We start from the raw sequence: 26,226 nt of genomic DNA on the forward strand, positions 1-26,226 counted from the left end.
TAGCCCCCACCCCTAGCCCCCACCCCTAGCCCCCACCCCTATCCACCCACCCCTAGCCCCCACCCCTAGCCCCCACCCCTATCCACCCACCCCTAGCCCCCACCCCTAGCCCCCACCCCTATCCACCCACCCCTAGCCCCCACCCCTAGCCCCGTCCCTATCCCCCACCCCTAGCCCCGCCCCTAGCCCCGCCCCTAGCCCCGCCCCGTGTCCCCACTATAAGTGAGCCGTGCCCGCTACGTCTCTGCGTCGTCTCGGCTGACTCCTTCAGCCCCCACCCCCACCCCGCCTGCTCCCCCTGCTACCCTACACTCTGCAGAGAGGTGAGTGAGTGGTGGCGCCGTTACCTTGGCAACCGTTGCCATGGAGGGGGAGGGGTGGCTGGGTCCCCCTGCTACCCTACACTCTGCAGAGAGGTGAGTGAGTGGCGCCGTTACCTTGGCAACCGTTGCCATGGAGGGGGAGGGGTGGCTGGGTCCCCCTGCTACCCTACACTCTGCAGAGAGGTGAGTGAGTGGTGGCGCCGTTACCTTGGCAACGGTTGCCATGGAGGGGGAGGGGTGGCTGGGTCCCCCTGCTACCCTACACTCTGCAGAGAGGTGAGTGAGTGGTGGCGCCGTTACCTTGGCAACCGTTGCCATGGAGGGGGAGGTGTGGCTGGGTCCCCCTGCTACCCTACACTCTGCAGAGAGGTGAGTGAATGGCGCCGTTACCTTGGCAACCGTTGCCATGGAGGGGGAGGGGTGGCTGGGTCCCCCTGCTACCCTACACTCTGCAGAGAGGTGAGTGAGTGGTGGCGCCGTTACCTTGGCAACCGTTGCCATGGAGGGGGAGGGGTGGCTGGGTCCCCCTGCTACCCTACACTCTGCAGAGAGGTGAGTGAGTGGTGGCGCCGTTACCTTGGCAACCGTTGCCATGGAGGGGGGGGGGTGTGGCTGGGTCACGGAGTGGGAGGTGAGTGGTGGCTCCGTTACCTTGGCAACCGTTGCCATGGGGGGGGGGGGGGTGACTGGGTCACGGAGTGGGAGGAGAGTGGTGGCGCCGTTACCTTGGCAACCGTTGCCATGGGGATCGCTGGCGAGCTTGGTTAACAAGTGGGAGGTGAGTGGTGGTTCCGTTACCTTGGCAACCGTTGCCATGGGGATCGCTGTGTTGATGTCGGTGGTGATGTTTTTGTTGATGTTGTAGATGTTGTTGTTGATGTTGTTGTTGATGTTGTTGATGTTGTTGTTGATGTTGTTGATGTTGTTGTTGATGTTGTTGATGTTGTTGTTGATGTTGTAGATGTTGTTGTTGTTATTGTTGATGTTGTTGATGTTGTTGTTGATGTTGTTGATGTTGTTGTTGTAGATGTTGTTGATGTTGTTGTTGTAGATGTTGTTGATGTTGTTGATGTTGTTGTTGATGTTGTTGATGTTGTTGTTGTTGATGTTGTTGTTGATGTTGTTGTTGATGTTGTTGTTGATGTTGTTGATGTTGTTGTTGATGTTGTTGATGTTGTTGATGTTGTTGTTGATGTTGTTGATGTTGTTGATGTTGTTGTTGTTGATGTTGTTAATGATGTTGTTGTTGTTGATGTTGTAGATGTTGTTGATGTTGTTGTTGATGTTGTAGATGTTGTTGATGTTGTTGTTGATGTTGTTGTTGATGTTGTTGTTGATGTTGATGTTGTTGTTGTTGATGTCCACCGCAGGTGACGTGTGATGGCTTGCCATGCCCACCACGGGTGGATGTCCGTGAGCACGCTGCTGCTCCTCGTGTCCGTGCTGCTCCCCACGCCGCTGGGTACAAGTTCCCTTTGTGACGCAACACTCACTTCGGTGGTGGGGGTGGTGGTGGTGGGGCTGGGGGTGGTGGTGGTGGTGGGGGTGGTGGTGGGGAAGGTGGTGGTGGTGGTGGTGATGGTGGGGGTGGGGGTGGTGGTGGTGGGGGTGGTGGGGGTGGTGGTGGTGATGGTGGTGGTGGTGGTGGTGGGGGTGGTGGTGGTGGTGGTGGTGGGGGTGGTGGTGGGGGTGGTGGTGGTGGTGGTGGTGGGGGTGGTGAGGGTGGTGGTGGTGGTGGGGGTGGTGGTGGGGGGTGGTGGTGGTGGTGGTGGGGGTGGTGGTGGTGGTGGGGTGGTGGTGGTGGTGGTGGGGGTGGTGGTGGGGGTGGTGGTGGTGGTGGTGGTGGGGGTGGTGGTGGTAATGGCGGTGGTAGTGGTGGTGGTGGTGGGGGTGGTGGTGGGGGTGGTGGTGGTGGTGGTGGTTGTGGTGGGGGTGGTGGTGGGGGTGAGTGGGTGAGTGAGTGGGTGAGTGGGTGGGTGAATGAGTGAGTGGGTGGGTGGGTGGATGAGTGAGTGGGGGTGAGTAATTGGGTGGGTGGGTGGGTGAGTGAGTGAGTGGGTGAGTGAGTGAGTGGGTGAGTGGGTGGGTGGGTGAGTGAGTGAGTGGGTGAGTGGGTGGGTGGGTGAGTGAGTGAGTGGGTGAGTGAGTGGATGGGTGAGTGAGTGGGTGGGTGAGTGAGTGGCTGGGTGAGTGAGTGTGTGAGTGAGTGAGGGAGTAGCGAGTGAGTGAGTGGGTGGGTGGGTGAGTGAGTGAGTGGGTGGGTGGGTGAGTGAGTGAGTGGGTGGGTGAGTGAGTGGGTGAGTGGGTGATTGAGTGAGTGGGTGAGTGGGTGGGTGAGTGAGTTAGTGGATGGGTGGGTGAGTGAGTGCTGGGTGAGTGAGTGGGTCAAATTAGTGAGTGGGTGAGTGAGGAGTGAGCGAGTGAGTGAGTGGGTGGGTGAGTGGGTGAGTGGGTGAGTGGGTCAGTGAGTGGTGGGGGTGGTGATGATGGTGGTGGGGGTGGTGGTGGGGGTGGTGGTGGGGGTGGTGATGGGGTGGTGGTGGGGGTGGTGGTGGGGGTGGTGATGGGGGTGAGTGGGTGAGTGAGTGGGTGAGTGAGTAGGTTAGTGGGTGGGTGAGTGAGTAGATGAGTGGGTGGATGAGAGGGTGGATGAGTGGATGAGTGAGTAAGTGCGTTCGTAGGTGAGTGAGTGAGTGGCTGGATGAGTGGGTGGGTGAATGAGCGAGTGGGTGAGTGAGTGGGTGAGTGAGTGGGTGGGTGTGGGTGGAGGGTGAGTGAGTGGGTGGTGGGTGGATGAGTGAGTGGGGGTGAATAATCGGGTGGGTGGGTGGGTGAGTGAGTGAGTGGGTGGCTGGGTGGGTGGGTGAGTGAGTGGGTGAGTGGGTGGGTGGGTGAGTGAGTGAGTGAGTGGGTGAGTGAGTGAGTGAGTGGGTGGGTGAGTGGGTGGGTGAGTGAGTGGCTGGGTGAGTGAGTGGGTGAGTGAGTGAGTGAGTGGGTGAGTGAGGGAGGGAGTGAGCGAGTGAGTGAGTGAGTGGGTGGGTGAGTGAATGAGTGGGTGGGTGAATGAGTAAGTGGGTGGGTGAGTGAGTGAGTGGGTGGGTGAGTGAGTGGCTGGGTGAGTGAGTGGGTGAGTGGTGAGTGAGTGGGTGGGTGAATGAGTAAGTGGGTGGGTGAGTGAGTGAGTGGGTGGGTGAGTGAGTGACTGGGTGAGTGAGTGGGTGAGTGAGTGAGTGGTTGGGTGAGTGAATGAGTGAGTGGGTGGGTGAGTGAGTGGGTGGGTGGGTGAGTGAGTGGGTGAATGAGTGAGTGGGTGAGTGAGTGCGTGGGTGAGTGAGTGGCTGGGTGAGTGAGTGGGTGAATGAGTGGGTGAGTGAGTGAGTGGGTGAGTGAGTGAGTGGGTGAGTGGGTGGGTGAGTGGGTCGTTGAGTGGGTGGGTGAGTGGGTGGGTGAGTGGGTGGGTGAGTGGGTAGGTGAGTGGGTGGGTGGGTAGGTGAGTGAGTGGGTGGATGAGTGAGTGGGTGAGTGAGTGGGTGAATGAGTGAGTGGGTGGGTGAATGAGTGAGTGAGCGGGTGGATGAGTGGGTGAGTGACTATGCTTGTGATGATGATGATGTTGTTTGTTGTTGTTACTAACCCCCCCCCCCCCCCCAGACGCCGTGGCCCCCGCGTGCTCCACGTTCCCGTGCCAGGACTTCTGCGACCAGACAGCCGCTCCTTGCAACGGCCTCGTCCTGGAGGAGCTGTGGGAGAGCTTTGACCTGGACACGTGGGAGCACGAAAACACGCTGGCCGGTGGTGGGGTGAGACACTCACCATCACACTCACCATCACACTCACCATCACACTCACCATCACACTCACCATCACACTCACCATCACACTCACCATCACACTCACCATCACACTCACTCACACTCACTCACACTCACCATAACACTCACACTCTCACACTCCCCATCACACTCATACTCACCATCACACTCACTCACACTCACTTACACCATCACACTCACCCTCACTCACACTCACACACTCACCATCACACTCACTCACACTCATACTCACTCACCATCACACTCACTCACCATCAAACTCACTCACACTCACTCTCACCATCACACTCACCCTCACTCACACTCACACACTCACCATCACACTCACCCTCACTCACACTCACTCACACTCACTCTCACCATCACACTCACTCACACTCACCATAACACTCACTCTCACACTCACTCACCATCACACTCACTCACACTCACTCTCACCATCACACTCACACTCACTCTCACCATCACACTCACTCACACTCACCATCACACTCACCATCACACTCACCATCACACTCACTCACACTCACCATCACACTCACCATCACACTCACTCACACTCACTCACACCATCACACTCACTCACACACTCACACTCACCATCACTCACACTCACCCTCACTCACCATAACACTCACACTCACCATCACTCACACTCACTCACACTCACTCACACTCACCATAACACTCACACTCACCATCACACTCACCATCACACTCATACTCACTCACCATAACACTCACTCACCATCAAACTCACTCACACTCACTCTCACCATCACACTCACCCTCACTCACACTCACACACTCACCATCACACTCACCCTCACTCACACTCACTCACACTCACTCTCACCATCACACTCACTCACACTCACCATAACACTCACACTCACTCACCATCACACTCACTCACACTCACTCTCACCATCACACTCACTCTCACCATCACACTCACTCACACTCACCATCACACTCACCATCACACTCACCATCACACTCACTCACACTCACCATCACACTCACCATCACACTCACTCACACTCCACTCACACCATCACACTCACTCACACACTCACACTCACCATCACTCACACTCACCCTCACTCACCATAACACTCACACTCACCATCACTCACACTCACTCACACTCACTCACACTCACCATAACACTCACACTCACCATCACACTCATACTCACTCACCATAACACTCACTCACCATCAAACTCACTCACACTCACTCTCACCATCACACTCACCCTCACTCACACTCACACACTCACCATCACACTCACCCTCACTCACACTCACTCACACTCACTCACACTCACTCACTATCACACTCACACTCACCATCACTCACACTCGCTCTCACCATCACACTCACCATCACACTCACTCACACTCACCATAACACTCACACTCACCATCACTCACACTCACTCACACTCACTCTCACCATCACACTCACCATCACACTCACACTCACTCACACTCATACTCACCCTCACACTCACCATCACTCACACTCACTCACACTCACCATCACTCACCGTCACACTCACTCTCACCATCACACTCACCATCACACTCACACACACTCACACTCACCATCACTCACACTCTCACTCACACTCACCGTCACACTCACCAATCACACTCACTCACACTCACCATCACACTCACACTCACTCACCATCACACTCACCATCACCATCACACTTACTATCAAACTCACCCTCACTCACACTCACTCTCACCCTCACACTCACTCACACTCACCATCACACTCACCATCACTCACCCTCACACTCACCATCACACTCACTCACACTCACCATCACACTCACCATCACACTCACCGTCACACTCACCCACCATCACACTCATCCTTACACTCACTCACCATCACACTCACTCACCATCACCCTCACACTCACCCTCACTCACCATCACACTCACCATCATACTCACACTCACCCTCACACTCACCATCATACTCACACTCACCCTCACACTCACCATCACACTCACACTCACTCACCCTCACACTCACTCACCATCACACTCATCCTCACACTCACTCACCATCACACTCACACTCACCCTCACACTCATCCTCACACTCACCATCACACTCATCCTCACACTCACTCACCATCATACTCACACTCACCATCACTCACCATCATACTCACACTCACTCACCATCACACTCACCATCACACTCACCCTCACTCACACTCACTCACCCTCACACTCACCCTCACACTCACCATCACACTCACCATCACACTCACTCACCATCACACTCACTCACACTCACCCTCACACTCAACCTCACTCACACTCACTCACACTCACACTCACTCACCCTCACACTTGCTCACCATCACACTCACACTCACTCACCATAACACTCACCATCACACTCACACTCACTCACCATCACACTCACCCTCACTCACACTCACTCACCCTCACACTCACCATCACACTCACACTCACTCACCATCACACTCACCCTCACTCACACTCACCCTCACACTCACTCACCATCACACTCATCCTCACACTCACTCACCATCACACTCACCCTCACACTCACTCACCATCACACTCACTCACACTCACTCACACCATCACACTCACTCACACACTCACACTCACCATCACTCACACTCACCCTCACTCACCATAACACTCACACTCACCATCACTCACACTCACTCACACTCACTCACACTCACCATAACACTCACACTCACCATCACACTCATACTCACTCACCATAACACTCACTCACCATCAAACTCACTCACACTCACTCTCACCATCACACTCACCCTCACTCACACTCACACACTCACCATCACACTCACCCTCACTCACACTCACTCACACTCACTCACACTCACTCACTATCACACTCACACTCACCATCACTCACACTCGCTCTCACCATCACACTCACCATCACACTCACTCACACTCACCATAACACTCACACTCACCATCACTCACACTCACTCACACTCACTCTCACCATCACACTCACCATCACACTCACACTCACTCACACTCATACTCACCCTCACACTCACCATCACTCACACTCACTCACACTCACCATCACCACCGTCACACTCACTCTCACCATCACACTCACCATCACACTCACACACACTCACACTCACCATCACTCACACTCTCACTCACACTCACCGTCACACTCACCATCACACTCACTCACACTCACCATCACTCTCACACTCACTCACCATCACACTCACCATCACATCACACTTACTATCAAACTCACCCTCACTCACACTCACTCTCACCCTCACACTCATTCACACTCACCATCACACTCACCATCACTCACCCTCACACTCACCATCACACTCACTCACACTCACCATCACACTCACCATCACACTCACCGTCACACTCACCCACCATCACACTCATCCTTACACTCACTCACCATCACACTCACTCACCATCACCCTCACACTCACCCTCACTCACCATCACACTCACCATCATACTCACACTCACCCTCACACTCACCATCATACTCACACTCACCCTCACACTCACCATCACACTCACACTCACTCACCCTCACACTCACTCACCATCACACTCATCCTCACACTCACTCACCATCACACTCACACTCACCCTCACACTCATCCTCACACTCACCATCACACTCATCCTCACACTCACTCACCATCATACTCACACTCACCATCACTCACCATCATACTCACACTCACTCACCATCACACTCACCATCACACTCACCCTCACTCACACTCACTCACCCTCACACTCACCCTCACACTCACCATCACACTCACCATCACACTCACTCACCATCACACTCACTCACACTCACCCTCACACTCAACCTCACTCACACTCACTCACACTCACACTCACTCACCCTCACACTTGCTCACCATCACACTCACACTCACTCACCATAACACTCACCATCACACTCACACTCACTCACCATCACACTCACCCTCACTCACACTCACTCACCCTCACACTCACCATCACACTCACACTCACTCACCATCACACTCACCCTCACTCACACTCACCCTCACACTCACTCACCATCACACTCATCCTCACACTCACTCACCATCACACTCACCCTCACACTCACTCACCATCACACTCACTCACCATCACACTCATCCTCACACTCACCATCACACTCACCCTCACTCACCATCACACTCACACTCACTCATCCTCACACTCACTCACCCTCACACTCAACCTCACTCACACTCACTCACCCTCACCCTCACTCACCCTCACACTCTCCCTCACCCTGACCCTCACACTTACCCTGACCCTCACACTTACCCTGACCCTCACACTCACTCACCCTCACACTCACCCTGACCCTCACCCTGACTCTAAGAGGTGGGGCCTTACCATCAGCCCCACCAAAACTAAGCACCTGCCTGGGTATTTTGTACCATCGGACACTCCACCCCCACAACTCCCAATCAGTGATGGGGCAGTTGTGGAGAGAGTGGAGAGTTTCCCATACCCGGGCAGTGTGCTTATGACCGGCTCCGGTTTAACAGCAGAGGTCTCGCTCCGAATCAGTCGAGCGGCAATATCTTTTCATCGGTTGCGTAACGCTGTGTGGAAGCTACCTGGTCTGTCGCTCCGCACTAAGCTTCAGGTCTTCTCGGCCACGGTCATTCCCTCCCTTCTCTACGCTTGCGAAACGTGGACCCCCCTAATGGAACATCTTCGCCGGTTAGAAACATTTAGGCTGGCCTGCCTACGATCCATCCTGGGTTTAACCAGACTGGATTGTGTGAGGAGCTCACAAATCCTTGAAAGATCTGGGCAAGGTCCCATCGGTGATCTCCTCCGGCGGGGAAGACTGCGATGGCTGGGTCATGTAGCCCGCATGCCCAGCCACCGCATGCCGAAACAGCTTTTGTTCGGCCGGATTGAGGGGGCTAAGCGGGCGCGGCACGGGCTAGAGAAGAGATGGAGTGATGTGGTACAGGAGGACGTGGAGCTGAGTGGACTTGCCGATGACTGGTACCAGCGGTGTCAAGATCGGCCTCTGTGGAGGAGGCTCGTGCAGGACGCTACTGGGCAGTTGGAGGTAGTCGCCCTCCAACAACAACGGAGGGTGGAGGAGCGGCGCTCAGAACAACGAGCGGAGCGCCAGGTGGCTAAAGCACAGCAGGTTGGCACAGTAGGGGGCACAGGTGGTGCATCAGCCAGTCATCTCAGTCAGTCGACCCGTGGCACCTGGGTCTGCCCCGTGACATCCTGCCAGCGGGCGTTCGACACTTCACGTGGCCTCAGGGTGCACATAGCCTGGCACAAGCGTCGTGGTGACGTCACCGCCACTTAGTGGCGAATGGCGGTTGTTGTTGTTGTGTCTATGTGTGTGTGTGTCTATGTGTGTGTGTCTATGTCTATGTGTAGCGGTTAGCGCTACGCTGCGCTATGAACCTGGTGACCTGGGTTCGATTCTCGCTCACGGCCAACACCAGTGACGATTATCTGAACCGGTCCCGGGCCTCCCCTAGGTCGACTCAGCCTCAAATGAGTACCTGGTGCGGTGTGTAAACATTGCCACTAGGGAGACAAAGGCGGTCGGGCGTGGTGCTGGCCACCCACCCCCTCGTGTACCGTTCCGGCCTTCATAGGTGCTCGCTAACAGCACTTGCCCCTACAGTCTGTTAAGGCTATACGGGGGATCTTTGTTTGTCTTTGTTGTGTGTGTCTATATGTGTGTGTGTCTATGTGTGTGTCTATGTGTGTGTGTGTCTATGTGTGTGTGTCTTTGTGTGTGTGTGTCTATGTGTGTGTGTGTCTATGTGTGTGTCTATGTGTGTGTGTTTATGTGTTTGTGTCTATGTGTGTGTGTCTATGTGTGTGTGTCTATGTGTGTGTCTATGTGTGTGTCTATGTGTCTATGTGTGTGTGTGTCTGTGTATGTGTCTATGTGTGTGTGTGTGTCTATGTGTGTGTGTCTATGTGTGTGTGTCTATGTGTGTGTGTGTCTATGTGTGTGTGTGTCTATGTGTGTGTGTTTCTGTGTGTGTGTCTATGTGTGTGTGTGTCTGTGTGTGTGTCTATGTGTGTGTGTCTATGTGTGTGTGTCTATGTGTGTGTGTGTCTGTGTGTGTGTCTATGTGTGTGTGTCTATGTGTGTGTGTTTATGTGTGTGTCTATGTGTGTGTGTCTATGTGTGTGTGTCTATGTGTGTGTGTTTATGTGTGTGTCTATGTGTGTGTGTCTATGTGTGTGTGTCTATGTGTGTGTCTATGTGTGTGTGTTTATGTGTGTGTCTATGTGTGTGTGTCTATGTGTGTGTGTCTATGTGTGTGTGTTTATGTGTGTGTCTATGTGTGTGTGTCTATGTGTGTGTGTCTATGTGTGTGTGTCTATGTGTGTGTGTTTATGTGTGTGTCTATGTGTGTGTGTCTATGTGTGTGTGTCTATGTGTGTGTGTCTATGTAGGCGTGGGAGTTCCAACACTACACCAACAGCAGAAGGAACAGCTACGTGCGGGACGGGACTCTGTTCATCCGCCCCACGCTCACGGAAGAGGTCTACGGAGAGGAGTTCGTTCGCACGGGGACCCTGAGCATCTGGGGTGAGGGGTAGAGCCTCCCTGCCTCGTGTGGGGTGGGTGGGTGGGTGGGTGAGTGGGTGAGTGAGTGGGTGAGTGGGTGAGTGGGTGAGTGGGTGGGTGAGTGGGTGAGTGGGTGAGTGGGTGGGTGAGTGAGTGAGTGGGTGAGTGAGTGGGTGAGTGGGTGGGTGAGTGGGTGAGTGGGTGAGTGGGTGGGTGAGTGGGTGAGTTAGTGGGTGAGTTAGTGGGTGAGTGGGTGAGTGGGTGAGTGAGTGGGTGGGTGGGTGGGTGAGTGAGTGAGTGGGTGGGTGGGTAAGTGGGTGAGTGGGTGGGTGGGTGAGTGAGTTGGTGGGTGGGCGGTTGGGTGAGCGAGTGGGTGGGCGAGTGAGTTGGTGGGTGGGTGAGTGGGTGGGTGAGTAGGTGGGTGGATGAGTGGGTGAGTGGGTGGGTGGGTGAGTGGGTGGGTGAGTGTGTGGGTGGGTGAGTGTGTGGGTGGGTGGGTGGTTGGGTGAGCGAGTGGGTGGGCGAGCGGGTGGGCGAGCGGGTGGGTGAGCGAGTTGGTGGGTGGGTGGGTGAGTGGGTGGGTGAGTAGGTGGGTGGGTGAGTAGGTGAGTGGGTGAGTGGGTGGGTGGGTGGGTGAGTGAGTGGGTGGGTGGGTGAGTGGGTGAGTGGGTGAGTGGGCGGTTGGGTGAGCGAGTGGATGGGCGAGCGAGTTGGTGGGTGGGTGAGTGGGTGGGTGAGTGGGTGGGTAGATTAGTAGGTGGGTAGATTAGTAGGCGAGTGGATGAGTGAGTTGGTGAGTGGGTAATTGAGTGAGTGTGTTGGCTAAGGACGAGCGAGTCAGCACCATTAACCTCCCCTTCTGAACCAACCCACCCACCCCTTCCCCAACCAACCACCCACTCAACTTCCTCCTCACCCACCCACCCACCCACCCACCCCCCCACCACCTCTGCCCCCCACCACAGGCCTGCACCCTCCTGACGAGTGTACCGGAGTGGCGTTCTACGGCTGCGAGCGCTCTGGCCGGCCGGGAGCGTCGGTGGTGAACCCGGTGCAGTCGGCCAGCATCCGCACGGCCCGCTCCTTCGCCTTCACCTACGGGCGCCTCGAGGTCACCGCGCGGATGCCCACCGGGGATTGGCTCTGGCCTGGTGAGTCGGTGGGGATGAGGGAGAGGGAGGGAGTGAGGGAGGGAGGGAGGGGGGACAGGGGGGTGGGGAGAGGGGGGGTGGGTGGGAGGGGACACCCCCACGTAGTGACGACTGCGACCCCCCAAAACTCACCCTCCCCCTCCTCCCTCCCCACCACCCTCCCCCTCCTCCCTCCTCCCCCTGTACCCGTGAGCAGGCATCTGGCTGCTCCCCAAGAGGAACGCCTATGGCTCGTGGCCTCTCTCCGGGCACATCAAAGTCGTCGAGTCCCGGGGTGAAAGCTTACGGGCGGGTGGATGGACGAGCTGGGCAGGAGCGGGCTGGGTAGGAGGGAGCCGTGGGTGAAGGAGGGAGCCGTGGGTGAAGGAGGGAGCCGTGGGTGAAGGAGGGAGCCGTGGGTGAAGGAGAGAGCCGTGGGTGAAGGAGGGAGCCGTGGGGGAGGGAGGGAGCCGTGGGTGAAGGAGGGAGCTGTGGGTGAAGGAGGGAGCCGTGGGTGAAGGAGGGAGCCGTGGGTGAAGGAGGGAGCCGTGGATGAAGGAGGGAGCCGTGGGTGAAGGAGGGAGCCGTGGGTGAAGGGGAGAGCCGTAGGTGAAGGAAGGAGCCGTGGGTGAAGGAGGGAGCTGTGGGTGAAGGAGGAAGCCGTGGGTGAAGGAGAGAGCTGTGAGTGAAGGAGATAGCGGTGGGTGAAGGAGGGAGCCGTGGGTGAAGGAGAGAGCCGTAGGTGAAGGAGAGAGCCGTGGGTGAAGGAGGGATCCGTGGATGAAGGAGAGAGCTGTGGGTGAAGGAGAGAGCTGTGGGTGAAGGAGGGAGCCGTGGGTGAAGGAGGGAGCTGTGGGTGAAGGAGGGAGTTGTGGGTGAAGGAGAGAGTCGTGGGGGAAGGAGGGAGCCGTGGGTGAAGGAGGGAGCCGTGGGTGAAGGAGGGAGCCGTGGGTGAAGGAGGGAGCCGTGGGTGAAGGAGGGAGCCATGGGTGAAGGAGGGAGCTGTGGGTGAAGGAGGGAGTCATGGGTGAAGGAGAGAGTCGTGGGGGAAGGAGGGAGCCGTGGGTGAAGGAGGGAGCCGTGGGTGAAGGAGGGAGCCGTGGGTGAAGGAGGGAGCCGTGGGTGAAGGAGAGAGTCGTGGGGGAAGGAGGGAGCCGTGGGTGAAGGAGGGAGCCGTGGGTGAAGGAGGGAGCCGTGGGTGAAGGAGGGAGCCGTGGGTGAAGGAGAGAGCCGTGGGGGAAGGAGGGAGCCGTGGGTGAAGGAGGGAGCCGTGGGTGAAGGAGGGAGCCGTGGGTGAAGGAGGGAGCTGTGGGTGAAGGAGGGAGCCGTGGGTGAAGGAGGGAGCCGTGGGTGAAGGAGAGAGCCGTGGGTGAAGGAGGGAGCCGTGGGTGAAGGAGGGAGCCGTGGGTGAAGGAGGGAGCTGTGGTTGAAGGAGAGAGCTGTGGGTGAAGGAAGGAGCCGTGGGTGAAGGAGGGAGCCGTGGGTGAAGGAGAGAGCCGTGAGTGAAGGAGGGAGCCGTGGGTGAAGGAGGGAGCTGTGGTTGAAGGAGAGAGCTGTGGGTGAAGGAAGGAGCCGTGGGTGAAGGAGGGAGCCGTGGGTGAAGGAGAGAGCCGTGGGTGAAGGAGAGAGCCGTGGGTGAAGGAGGAAGCCGTGGGTGAAGGAGAGAGCTGTGTGTGAAGGAGAGAGCCGTTTGTGTAGGAGAGAGCCGTGGATGAAGGAGGGAGCAGTGGGTGAAGAAGAGAGCCGTGGATGAAGGAGAGAGCTGTGTGTGAAGGAGAGAGCTGTGTGTGAAGGAGAGAGCCGTGGGTGAAGGAGAGAGCTGTGTGTGAAGGAGAGAGCCGTGGGTGAAGGAGAGAGCCGTGGATGAAGGAGGGAGCAGTGGGTGAAGAAGAGAGCAGTGGATGAAGGAGAGAGCCGTTTGTGAAGGAGAGAGCCGTGGATGAAGGAGGGAGTAGTGGGTGAAGGAGAGAGCCGTGGATGAAGGAGAGAGCTATGTGTGAAGGAGAGAGCCGTGGATGAAGGGGGGAGCTCTCTCCTTCATCCCGGCGGCTTTGTGGTCCCAACGCGGCGCAGGCAACGTGGATCTGAAGGACTCGGGGGGAGTCTCTCATGGGGTGGACGAGATGGACTCGGTGCTCCACTGGGGTCCCAGCGCGGACCTCAACGCCTGGTGGAGGACCTACGCGACGCGGTGGGTAGGGGTCCCACCGGGGGACCATTTCAGCGCAAGGCATCCTTCAGTCCACGGGAGGGTGTTCATATTCATAACGCAATTTCGCGTGGCCATGCAAAATGATCAACTTCAACATTTGACCGTTGCATCTGGCGAAACATTGAATCAACTCGCTCCCTAATTTCGATGGATCTCGAAGTGCTTTCCCCTTGGCGAGGCGCGTGGTGATGATGTCAGCCGGTGTCGACGATGTCGCAGCTTCTCGCCTCTGCTTTTTCCAGCTTCAGCTGCTACCTTAGATTTGTTGAATTACGAGTGCCCGCCCGCGGTTTGCCTTTGGCAGGGCCACACCAAGTGGTTTTGCGGGCCTCTGTAAGGCCCGCGGGCCGGACAGAGGCCCGCCCCGGCTGTCGACGCACTCTCTCGTTCTTTCGGTGACGTCACGTAAGGTAGAAAAATAATGGATCACGACAAGCATTCGTCATCAGGTGGGACAACCAGCAGATTTGTTCTTGCTGTGGTTGTCCCACCTTGTGTGCCGGTCGCAATGTCGTGATTTATTTTACTTTTCTTCCTGCGTGATGACTCTACCCAACAGAACCAAAGAGTCTAGGTTCCTGCAGTCACGAAAGCTGCAAATGGAGATTGATCCTTTAGACAATTATCATTATCATCATCACTGCTCATTCACTCACTCACTCACTCACCATGACCAACATCATCACTGTCATCACTATCATCATCATGATCACCACCACCACCATCACCAACACAATCACTACCACCACCATCATCATCATCACTATCATCATCCATCACCACCACCATAACCAACACAATCACTACCACCACCATCATCACCATCATCACTATCATCATCCATCACCACCACCATCACTGCCACCAATACCATCATCACTATCATCATCCATCACCACCATCACCAACACAATTACTACTACCACCACCATCATCATCATCACTATCATCATCATCACCATCACCAACACAATCACTACCACCACCATCATCACTATCATCATCATCATCATCACCACCACCATCACCAACACCATCACTACCACCACCATCATCATCATCATCACTATCATCATCCATCACCACCACCATCACCACTACCATCACCAACACCATCACTACCACCACCACCATCACTATTTTCATCCATCACCATCACTACTACTACCATCACCAACACCATCAATACCACCACCACCACCATCATCATCACTATTATCATCCATCACCATCACTACCACCATCACTACCACCACCACCATCATAATTATCATCACTATTATCATCCATCACCACCAACACCATCACTACCATCATCATCATCACTATCATCACTATTATCACTATTATCATCCATCATCATCACCACCACCACTACCATCATCATCACTATCATCATCCATCATCAACATCATCATCACCACCACCATCATCATCACTATTATCATCCATCACCACCACCACCACCATCGATGACCGTCCTCCCACCCGACTGCTTGTGCGGCGATTGAAACGTCGTGGATATATTCATAATTGTCCACGTGACTTTACCGAACAAAAAAACCCAAACATTTACGCACGACATTTACGCGATCTGAGCCCGCCTGTATAATGGATGATATCGTTCACAAATCCATGCCCCCCCCATCTTAACCCGGAAGTTAGACAGCCGACTCCGCACGGGCACCAAACAGCCCTTCCCACCGCACTCCCGCGGCGGTGCCAGAGCTCAGACCAGAGGAAGGCAGCAGCGATCATTCTCCGGTCGGTTGAGGACGCCACCGGCGCAGCCTTCGCGAGGATCGTAAGGGTCCCAGCACCTGAGGTTCACCACGCTTGGGAGGCGGCCGGTGCATGCCCGCTCCACAACGCAGGTGTTTCGGGTTAGGTTGCAAACACACTGGCGATCATCGGAGCTTTGCCCATGAAGCCATCCAGATATAGTGATAGGTTTTACCCCTTTTTAACTGGCACGAAAAACTGACACCTTTATTCAAGGCGTCACGTTTGCAATAACCACAGAACAAGCAGTCAAAATGCAAACAAAATAGACAACTCTGATAATGATATTGGCACTGTCCTTGAATTTGATTGGTCCACACCCGAGACGGCTTTTCTTAGAGCCTAGTCTCCATTGGTGTTGGACCAGAAGACGCCAAAAGGCGTACAACTCAAAAACAGCGCACAATCAGAGTATTGAGGGCTCGGAGTGAGCACTTACATTATGAGACCTCCTTTGCCAGAAACAAGATATAGTAATAGGTTTTTACCCTTTTAACTGGCACAAAAACTGACACCTTTATTCAAGGCATCATGTTTGCAATAACCACAGCACAAGCAGTCAAAATGCAAACAAAAGAGACAACTCTGATGATAATATTGGCACTGTCCTTGAATTTGATTGGTCCACACCCGAGACGGCTTTTCTTAGAGCCTAGTCTCCATTGGTGTTGGACCAGAAGATGCCAAAAGGCGTACAACTCAAAAACAGCGCACTATCAGAGTATTGAGGGCTCGGGGTGAGCATTCACATTATGAGACCTCCTTTGCCAGTAACAAGCTATAGGAATAGGTTTTACGGACGCAACTTCGACCGGGAAGGTGGGTACAAATTGAGCAATCATTGGAAGGACGTGATTAAGCAGGCGAAGCCTTGACCTTCTGCGGTGTGTCCATCCTTCCTGCGATTTCAGCCGACTCTCTGAGTTGCATCATTAGGTCGGGCGCCTCTGTATTGACGGGCTGGATGTCCTCCTCGCTCAGTCGCCGATGCTGTGGCATGCTAAGCTCGTGCATTGACACGCTAATCTCTCACAATGCGACAGCCACTTGCCCAGCCTCAGGCAGACCGCCTCCAGCCCCGCACTCTCGCCCCGAGGCTGCACCCATCTCAGGCCTACACAAGGCCTAGTTTCAGTAGCTTCCCCTCTCTCTCTCTCACCTGAAGACGGTCGCTTGTATTGCCATCGAAACGTCGTGCTCTATTAATAACCTTCAAACTACGTGGCTGTTGCCGAAAGAACCGGAGAGAGCATAGCAATGCGGTGTTCACGCGATCTGATCCCAAAGAAAACCCCCCACTAAACCCGCCAATGAGCGAGGTTCGTCACGTGAACGGAACGCGGCCAATTCGCCACCAGCAGAGCACCCACCGCTGTGTTGGAGAGCCGGGTCACAAGAGCACGGCTTTTCGCCAGTAAATTGCGACCAGCTTCATCAGGCGGCAGCCGCATTCGGCCCATCGCCCGACAGCCTCCGCGAGGACCTTGGAGTCTGCGCTCAGCACCGAGGAGACTCCACCCCCATTCGTCGGGTGCCTGAGGCGACCCCCCTTGTTTTGAAACCGGCGTCAGCACGGCTCTCCTCCAGGGAGCGCCAGAAAAAGGCGATAAAACTCCCCCGTGAAACCCGTCAACACCCGGTGGATTTGCTCCTGGCCAGGGCCGCTCACTGCCACCGTCTGGCTCACTTCGCTTTGACCTCTTCTCTTAGAAGGCCCCTGTCTTCTGGTCCTTCCGCATGTCATCCTGGGTCACCCTGTGGATACATCCTCTGGAGAGGAGAGAGAGGTTGTCCATAGTGCCAGTGCTTTCCGCTGATGCCGCCCGATGACTGTTTGAAACCCTCCGTAGCCTGGCGCCCGCCACTCTGCTTCGCTGACGAGAGGGAAAAGCGCTGGGCTCGAGTCCAGATCCAGGGTGTGTTCAAAACGGCGGCGTGCCAATTGCCCCCTTAGGTTTTTTTTAAATTTCTTCCTGCGAACCTTTCAGGCATTCCAGCGTCTCCAGATATTGCCGTAGCGAGCCTGGAATTCGCCCCCGCCCGCCAACCGCCAATCTCCCGCCTTTGCTCTACGTTGTGGACTACGGGCGCCGAAGCATACACACATTTCCTGGTAGAATCGTGGCAAACGACTGACGTGGTTTTTGTTGTTGTTGTTGCTGCTGTTGTTTAACACGCAATTTCCCCACGTCCCACCAATTGCTCTGCGTTGTTCAACCGATCGTCCTTGTCCCTGCCGCTCCAGTCCAGAAGGGCATTGCTAAAATGTCGGCATGCCCACTCCCCTTGGGACATCGTCTTGTCCTCATTTGGTGCGGTGTAAGTTGACGATTGGACAGCGGTGCATCCTCCGAATACTTGATGATGCTACCTCCACTCCCCTCCCCTCCCCCGTGTCTCTCCCAACACCGCAGGAAAGCAAAGGAGGGAACTTTCGGGACTGCTTTCCACAAATACGAGGTGGAGAGAACTCCAGACTACATGAGGTGACGGCAGCATCAGCAGCGGCATCAGCAGCATGATCAGGAGCATCGCCATCTTCATCGTCTGCAGCATCAGCAGCGTCATCAGCATCATGATCAGCATCATAAGCAGCAGCATCACTATCAGTAGCATCAGCAGCAGCAGCATCATCATCAGCATCATTATCAGCAGGATCAGCAGTATGAGCATCATCAACATTGTTCCCACGGCTCCCTCCTTCACTCACAGCTCTCTCCTTCACTCACAGCTCTCTCCTTCACTCACAGCTCTCTCCTTCACCCATGGATCCCTCCTTCACCCACAGCTCTCTCCTTCACCCACGGCTCCCTCCTTCACCCACGGCTCCCTCCTTCACCCACGGCTCCCTCCTTCACCCACAGCTCTCTCCTTCACCCACGGCTCCCTCCTTCACCCACGGCTCCCTCCTTCACTCACGGCTCCCTCCTTCACTCACGGCTCCCTCCTTCACCCATGGCTCTCTCCTTCATTCACGGCTCTCTCCTTCACCCAAAGCTCTCTCCTTCACCCACGGCTCCCTCCTTCACCCACGGCTCCCTCCTTCACCCACAGCTCCCTCTTTCACCCACAGCTCTCTCCTTCACCCACGCCCCCCTCCTTCACTCACAGCTCTCTCCTTCACTCACAGCTCTCTCCTTCACTCACAGCTCTCTCCTTCACCCATGGCTCCCTCCTTCACCCACAGCTTTCTCCTTCACCCACGGCTCCCTCCTTCACCCACGGCTCCCTCCTTCACCCACGGCTCCCTCCTTCACCCCAGCTCTCTCCTTCACCCACAGCTCTTTCCTTCACCCACGGCTCCCTTCTTCACCCACGGCTCCCTCCTTCACTCACGGCTCCCTCCTTCACCCACGGCTCTCTCCTTCACCTATGGCTCTCTCCTTCACTCACGGCTCTCTCCCTCACCCAAAGCTCTCTCCTTCACCCACGGCTCCCTCCTTCACCCACGGCTCCCTCCTTCACCCACAGCTCCATCCTTCACCCACAGCTCTCTCCTTCACCCACAGCTCTCTCCTTCACCCACATCTCTCTCCTTCACCCACAGCTCTCTCCTTCACCCCCAGCTCTCTCCTTCACCCGCGGCTCCCTCCTTCACCCACGGCTCCCTCCTTCACCCACGGCTCCCTCCTTCACCCACGGCTCTCTCCTTCACCCACGGCTCTCTCCTTCACTCACGGCTCCCTCCTTCACCCACGGCTCTCTCCTTCACTCACGGCTCCCTCCTTCACCCACAGCTCTCTCCTTCACCCACAGCTCTCTCCTTCACTCACAGCTCCTTCCTTCACCCACGGCTCCCTCCTTCACCCACGGCTCCCTCCTTCACCCACGGCTCTCTCCTTCACTCACGGCTCCCTCCTTCACCCACAGCTCCTTCCTTCACCCACAGCTCCCTCCTTCACCCACGGCTCCCTCCTTCACCCACGGCTCCCTCCTTCACTCACAGCTCCCTCCTGCCCGGTAACAGCGCTTGCCCCTGGCACCCCGTTGCAGGCATAGTCGTCTTTGGCCTTTGGTTTCAGGTTCCTCCTGGACGGGGAAGAGATCCTGAAGGTGGCTCCTGGCGCCGGAGGCTTCTGGGCCCTGGGAGAGTTCCCCAGCCACGTGGACAACCCCTGGAAGGGCGCCTCGAAGATGGCCCCGTTCGACCAGGAGGTGAGCGGAGTGGTGTGGAGGAGGGAGGTGGTGGGGAGACTGGGGGAGGAGGAGGAGGTGGCGGTGGTGGTGGTGGTGGTGGCGGTGGTTGTGGCAGTGGTGGCAGTGGTGATGGTGGCGGTGGTGGTGGTGGTGGTGGCAGTGGCGGTGGTGGTGGTGGCAGTGGTGGTGGCGGTTGTGGCAGTGATGGCGGTGGTGGTGGTGGTGGCGTTGGTGGTGGCGGTGGCGGCGGTGGTGGCAGTGGTGTTGGTGGCGGTGGTGGTGGTGGTGGCAGTGGCGGTGGCGGCAGTGGTGGTGGTGGTTGTGGCAGTGGTGTTGGTGGCGGTGGTGGTGGTGGTGGCAGTGGCGGTGGCGGTGGTGGCAGTGGTGGTGGTGGTTGTGGCAGTGGTGGTTGTGGCAGTGGTGTTGGTGGCGGTGGTGGTGGTGGTGGCAGTGGCGGTGGCGGTGGTGGCAGTGGTGGTGGTGGTTGTGGCAGTGGTGGTGATGGCGGTGGTGGTGGTGGTGGTGGTGGCGGTGGTGGCGTTGTCCGTGAGCGGTAATCGAACTCTCGAAGCTCCGCTGGAGTTTGCCGGCGCGCTAACCGCAGCGCCACCGCTCCTGCCGCCAGTTCTACCTGGTGCTGAACCTGGCGGTGGGCGGAGCGTCCAACTTCCTGGACGAGTGGACCAATCGGCCTCACCCCAAGCCCTGGAATAACAGCGCCCCCACCGCTATGCTGGACTTCTACAATGCCAAGTGGGTGGTTGGGGGGTGGTGTGGGTGTGAGTGGGTGTGAGTGTGAGTAGGTGAGTGGGTGAGTGGGTGAGTGAGTGTGAGTGAGTGAGTGTGAGTGAGTGAGTGTGAGTGAGTGTGAGTAGGTGAGTGGGTGAGTGGGTGAGTGAGTGTGAGTGAGTGTGAGTGAGTGTGAGTGAGTGTGAGTGAGTGGTTGAGTGTGAGTGAGTGAGTGTGTGAGTGAGTGAGTGAGTGTGAGTGAGTGTGAGTGGGTGGGTGGGTGAGTGGGTGGGTGAGTGTGAGTGAGTGGGTGTGAGAGTGGTTGAGTGTGTGAGTGTGAGTGGGTGGGTGAGTGTTAGTGAGTGAGTGTGTGAGTGAGTGAGTGTGAGTGAGTGTGTGTGAGTGTGAGTGGGTGGGTGGGTGAGTGTGAGTGAGTGAGTGTGAGTGAGTGTGAGTGAGTGTGAGTGGGTGGGTGAGTGTGAGTGAGTGGGTGTGAGAGTGGTTGAGTGTGTGAGTGTGAGTGGGTGGGTGGGTGAGTGTGAGTGAGTGAGTGTGTGAGTGAGTGAGTGTGAGTGAGTGAGTGTGAGTGAGTGTGAGTGGGTGGGTGAGTGTGAGTGAGTGTGAGTGAGTGGGTGAGTGTGTGTGAGTGTGAGTGAGTGGGTGAGTGGGTGAGTGGGTGAGTGTGTGAGTAGGTGAGTGTGAGTGAGTGTGTGTGAGTGGATGAGTATGAGTGGGTGAGTGTGAGTGAGTGTGAGTGGGTGAGTGTGAGTGAGTGTGAGTGAGTGTGAGTGGTTGAGTGTGAGTGTGTGAGTGTGAGTGGTTGAGTGTGAGTGGGTGAGTGGGTGTGAGAGTGGTTGAGTGTGTGAGTGTGAGTGGGTGGGTGGGTGAGTGTTAGTGAGTGAGTGTGTGAGTGAGTGAGTGTGAGTGAGTGTGTGTGAGTGTGAGTGGGTGAGTGTGAGTGTGAGTGAGTGGGTGTGAGAGTGGTTGAGTGTGTGAGTGTGAGTGGGTGGGTGAGTGTGAGTGAGTGAGTGTGAGTGAGTGAGTGTGAGTGGGTGGGTGTGAGTGTGAGTGAGTGGGTGTGAGAGTGGTTGAGTGTGTGAGTGTGAGTGTGTGAGTGTGAGTGGGTGAGTGAGTGAGTGGGTGAGTGTGTGAGTGGGTGAGTGTGAGTGTGAGTGAGTGTGTGTGAGTGGATGAGTATGAGTGGGTGAGTGGGTGAGTGTGAGTGGGCGAGTGTGAGTGAGTGTGAGTGGATGAGTGTGAGTGGGTGAGTGAGTGTGTGAGTGAGTGTGAGTGAGTGTGAGTGGGTGGGTGAGTGTGAGTGAGTGAGTGAGAGTGGTTGAGTGTGAGTGAGTGTGAGTGGGTGAGTGTGAGTGGGTGAGTGTGAGTGAGTGTGAGTGATTGAGTGAGTGTGGGTGTGAGTGGGTGAGTGAGTGACTGTGAGTGGGTGAGTGTGAGTGGGTGATTGTGAGTGAGTGTGTGTGAGTGAGTGTGGGAGGGAGTGTGAGTGAGTGAGTGTGAGTCAGTGAATGTGAGTGAGTGAATGTGAGTGAGTGTGAGTGAGTGTGAGTGAGTGTGAGTGAGTGTGGGAGTGAGTGTGGGAGTGAGTGAGTGTGAGTGAGTGAGTGAGTGTGCAGCACTTGCCCCTACAGCCCTGCTAGAGGCTACCTGGGGGAGCTTTGTCTGTGTGTGTACATCATAGGTGGTGCTACTCGCCACTAGCAGCACTTGCCCCTACAGCCCTGCTAGAGGCTACCTGGGGCGAGAGGCGACCTTCGTCCGCTGCTTCCTTTGTGACGTGTGCCACGGTGACGTCGGCGCCGAGCACGTGACCCCCCTACCCCCCCCCCCCACCACGTGCAGGGCCAAGTGGTTCCCCACGTGGAAGCGCGCAGTGAACAATGGGGAGGACGCGGCGCTGCAGGTGCGAGCCATCCGAGTCTGGGCCTACAAGTAGCGGGCGTGGGGTCACGTGACTCCCGCGCGGGGCCACGTGGGGTCACGTGACTCCCGCGCGGAGCCACGTGGGGTCACGTGGTGGAGCCAGGTGGAGCCACGTGGAGCAGCCGTGTGGGGAGCTACCTGGCTGGCCACGTGGGGTCACGTGGTGGGGTCACGTGGTGGAGTCACGTGGAGCGAGTCGTGTGGGGCTACCTGGCTGGCCACGTGGGGTCACGTGGTGGGGTCACGTGGTGGAGTCACGTGGAGCGAGTCGTCTTCAGCTCGGAGTCTCTCCAACTCCGCCGTCGATTCTCAACAATAAAAAATAAAATGGCCTCCTTCAGCTCCGCCTCTCTCGTTCCTCAATCACAATGGTGGGGGGGCTAGGGTGGTGGGGGGCGGCTGGGTTGGTGGGGGGCTGGGATGGTGGGGGGCTGGGTTGTGGGGGGCTGGGTTGTGGGGGGCTGGGATGGTGGGGGGCTGGGTTGTGGGTGGTCTCTTCTGAGTGATAGGTTCACACCCATAGTCGGGACGTCTTTGCCCAGCTGTGCTGGGGGTTGTGGTCTGGCCTGCCCCTGATTGGCTGATTTGTGCCTCAGTCATCTCAGTCATCTCAGTCAGTCATCTTAGTCAGTCATCTTAGTCAGTCATCTCAGTCATCTCAGTCATCTCAGTCAGTCATCTCAGTCATCTCAGTCATTTATGTCATCTATGTCATCTCAGTCATCTTAATCAGTCATCTGTCATCTCAGTCATCTCAGTCAGTCATCTCAGTCAGTCATCTCAGTCATTTATGTCATCTATGTCATCTCAGTCATCTTAATCAGTCATCTGTCATCTCAGTCATCTCAGTCAGTCATCACAGTCATTTATGTCTTCTATGTCATCTCAGTCATCTTAGTCAGTCATCTCAGTCATCTCAATCAGTCATCTCAGTCATCTCAGTCATTTATGTGATCTATGTCATCTCAGTCATCTCAGTCAGTCATCTTAGTGTGTGTCTGTGTGTGTGTGTGTCTGTGTGTGTGTGTCTGTGTGTGTGTGTCTGTGTGTGTGTCTGTGTGTGTGTGTGACTGTGTGTGTGTCTGTGTGTGTGTGTCTGTGTGTGTGTCTGTGTGTGTGTGACTGTGTCTGTGTGTGTGTGACTGTGTGTCTGTGTGTGTGTGACTGTGTGTCTGTGTGTGTGTGTCTGTGTGTGTGTCTGTGTGTGTCTGTGTGTGTGTCTGTGTGTGTGTGTGACTGTGTGTGTGTGTATGTGTGTGTCTGTGTGTGTGTGTGTCTGTGTGTCTGTGTGTATGTGTGTGTCTGTGTGTGTCTGTGTGTGTGTGTGTCTGTGTGTGTGTCTGTGTGTGTGTCTGTGTGTGTGTCTGTGTGTGTGTGTCTGTGTGTGTGTCTGTGTGTGTGAGTCTGTGTGTGTGTCTGTGTGTGTGTCTGTGTGTGTGTCTGTGTGTGTCTGTGTGTGTGTGTGTCTGTGTGTGTGTCTGTGTGTGTGTCTGTGTGTGTGTCTGTGTGTGTGTCTGTGTGTGTCTGTGTGTGTGTCTGTGTGTGTGTGTGTCTGTGTGTGTGTGTGTCTGTGTGTGTGTGTGTCTGTGTGTGTGTCTGTGTGTGTGTCTGTGTGTGTGTCTGTGTGTGTGTGTGTGTGTGTCTGTGTGTGTGTGTCTGTGTGTGTGTCTGTGTGTGTGTGTCTGTGTGTGTGTCTGTGTGTGTGTGTCTGTGTGTGTGTCTGTGTGTGTCTGTGTGTCTGCGTAGGGGTTGGACGCCGCGCCCCCACACGGTGTTGGCCGTGAGCAGCGTAGGGCTAGCCACGCCTACACCACCGCTCCCCACACACACAGACACACATAGACACACACACATAGACACACACATAGACACAACAACAACCGCCATTCGCCACTAAGTGGCGGTGACGTCACCACGACGCTTGTGCCAGGCTATGTGCACCCTGAGGCCACGTGAAGTGTCGAACGCCCGCTGGCAGGAGGTCACGGGGCAGACCCAGGTGCCACAGGTCGACTGACTGAGATGACTGGCTGATGCACCACCTGTGCCCCCTACTGTGCCAACCTGCTGTGCTTTAGCCACCCGGCGCTCCGCTCGTTGTTCTGAGCGTCGCTCCTCCGCCCTCCGTTGCTGTTGGAGGGCGACTGCCTCCAACTGCCCAGTAGCAGCGTCCATCACGAGCCTCCTCCACAGAGGCCGATCTTGACACCGCTGGTACCAGTCATCGGCAAGTCCACTCAGCTCCACGTCCTCCTGTACCACATCACTCCATCTCTTCTCTAGCCCGTGCCGCGCCCGTTTAGCCCCCTCGATCCGGCCGAACAAAAGCTGTTTCGGCATAGACACACACACTGACTCACACACACCCATACACGACACACACACACAGATAGACACACACACACATTGACTCACACACACACACCCAGACACCAACACACACACAGATAGATAGACACACACTGACTCACATACACACACACACACTGACTCACACACACACCTATACACCACACACACAGACACACACACATTCACTCACTCACACACACCCATACACCACACACACAGACACCACACACACAAAGAGACACACACACTGACTCACATACACACACACTGACTCACACACACCCATACACCACACACACATTCACTCACACACACCCATACACCACACACACGCACAGACAGACACACACACATTCACTCACTAACACACACCCATACACCACACATACACAGATAGATACACACTCACAGACTCACAGACTCTCACACACATTCACTCACTCACACACTAATTAACTAACTCACCCACTCACCAATTCACTCACCAATTCACTCACCCACTCAAGCAGTAACTCATTCACGCACTCAAGAACTTATTCATTCACTCATCCATCAATCCACCCACTCACTCACTCACCCACTCACCCACTCACTCACTCACCCACTCACTCACCCACTCACTCACCCACCCACTCACTCACCCACCCACTCACTCAATCACCCACTCACTCACTCACCCACTCACCCACCCACTCACCCACTCACTCACCCACTAACTCACTCACCCACTCACCCACCCACCCACCCACTCACCCACTCACCCACTCACCCACCCACTCACCCACCCACTCACCCACTCACTCACCCACTCACCCACCCATTCACCCACTCACCCACCCACTCACTCACTTACCCACTCACTCACTCACCCACCCACTCACTCACTCACTTACCCACTCACTCACTCACCCACACACTCACTCACCCACCCACTCACTCACTCACCCACTCACCAATTCACTCACCCACTCACCCACTCACCCACCCACTCACCCACTCACCCACCCACTCACCCACCCACTCACCCACTCACTCACCCACTCACCCACCCACTCACCCACCCACTCACTCACTCACCCACTCACTCACCCACTCACCCACCCACTCACCCACTCACCCACCCACTCACTCACCCA

General features: G+C 56.0%; 1 protein-coding gene across 2 annotated transcripts; it reads left to right on the plus strand.

The window, feature by feature from the left end:
• The first annotated feature begins 222 nt into the window (after window positions 1-222).
• LOC116958400 (beta-1,3-glucan-binding protein-like) lies at window positions 223-23,078 on the plus strand. Of its 2 annotated transcripts, none has more exons than XM_032980976.2 (11): window positions 223-323; window positions 1,694-1,785; window positions 3,975-4,123; window positions 10,693-10,828; window positions 11,773-11,958; window positions 12,155-12,232; window positions 14,011-14,128; window positions 18,346-18,417; window positions 19,954-20,086; window positions 20,694-20,821; window positions 22,658-23,078. In XM_032980976.2, exons 2-11 carry the CDS (start codon window positions 1,704-1,706, stop codon window positions 22,749-22,751), a joined length of 1,176 nt encoding a protein of 391 aa, XP_032836867.1. In that variant the 5' UTR covers window positions 223-323; window positions 1,694-1,703; the 3' UTR covers window positions 22,752-23,078. The 2 variants fall into 2 exon arrangements, with proteins under 2 accessions (XP_032836867.1, XP_075914708.1); XM_076058593.1 differs by lacking the exon at window positions 223-323 and adding an exon at window positions 808-875.
• The last annotated feature ends 3,148 nt before the right edge of the window (window positions 23,079-26,226 follow it).

This window comes from Petromyzon marinus, assembly GCF_048934315.1.
Source record: "Petromyzon marinus isolate PM22_M1 ecotype Great Lakes invasive population chromosome 77 unlocalized genomic scaffold, UKy_Petmar_22M1.pri1.0 chr77_unloc.2, whole genome shotgun sequence".
In the NCBI taxonomy this organism is placed as follows: domain Eukaryota; kingdom Metazoa; phylum Chordata; class Hyperoartia; order Petromyzontiformes; family Petromyzontidae; genus Petromyzon; species Petromyzon marinus.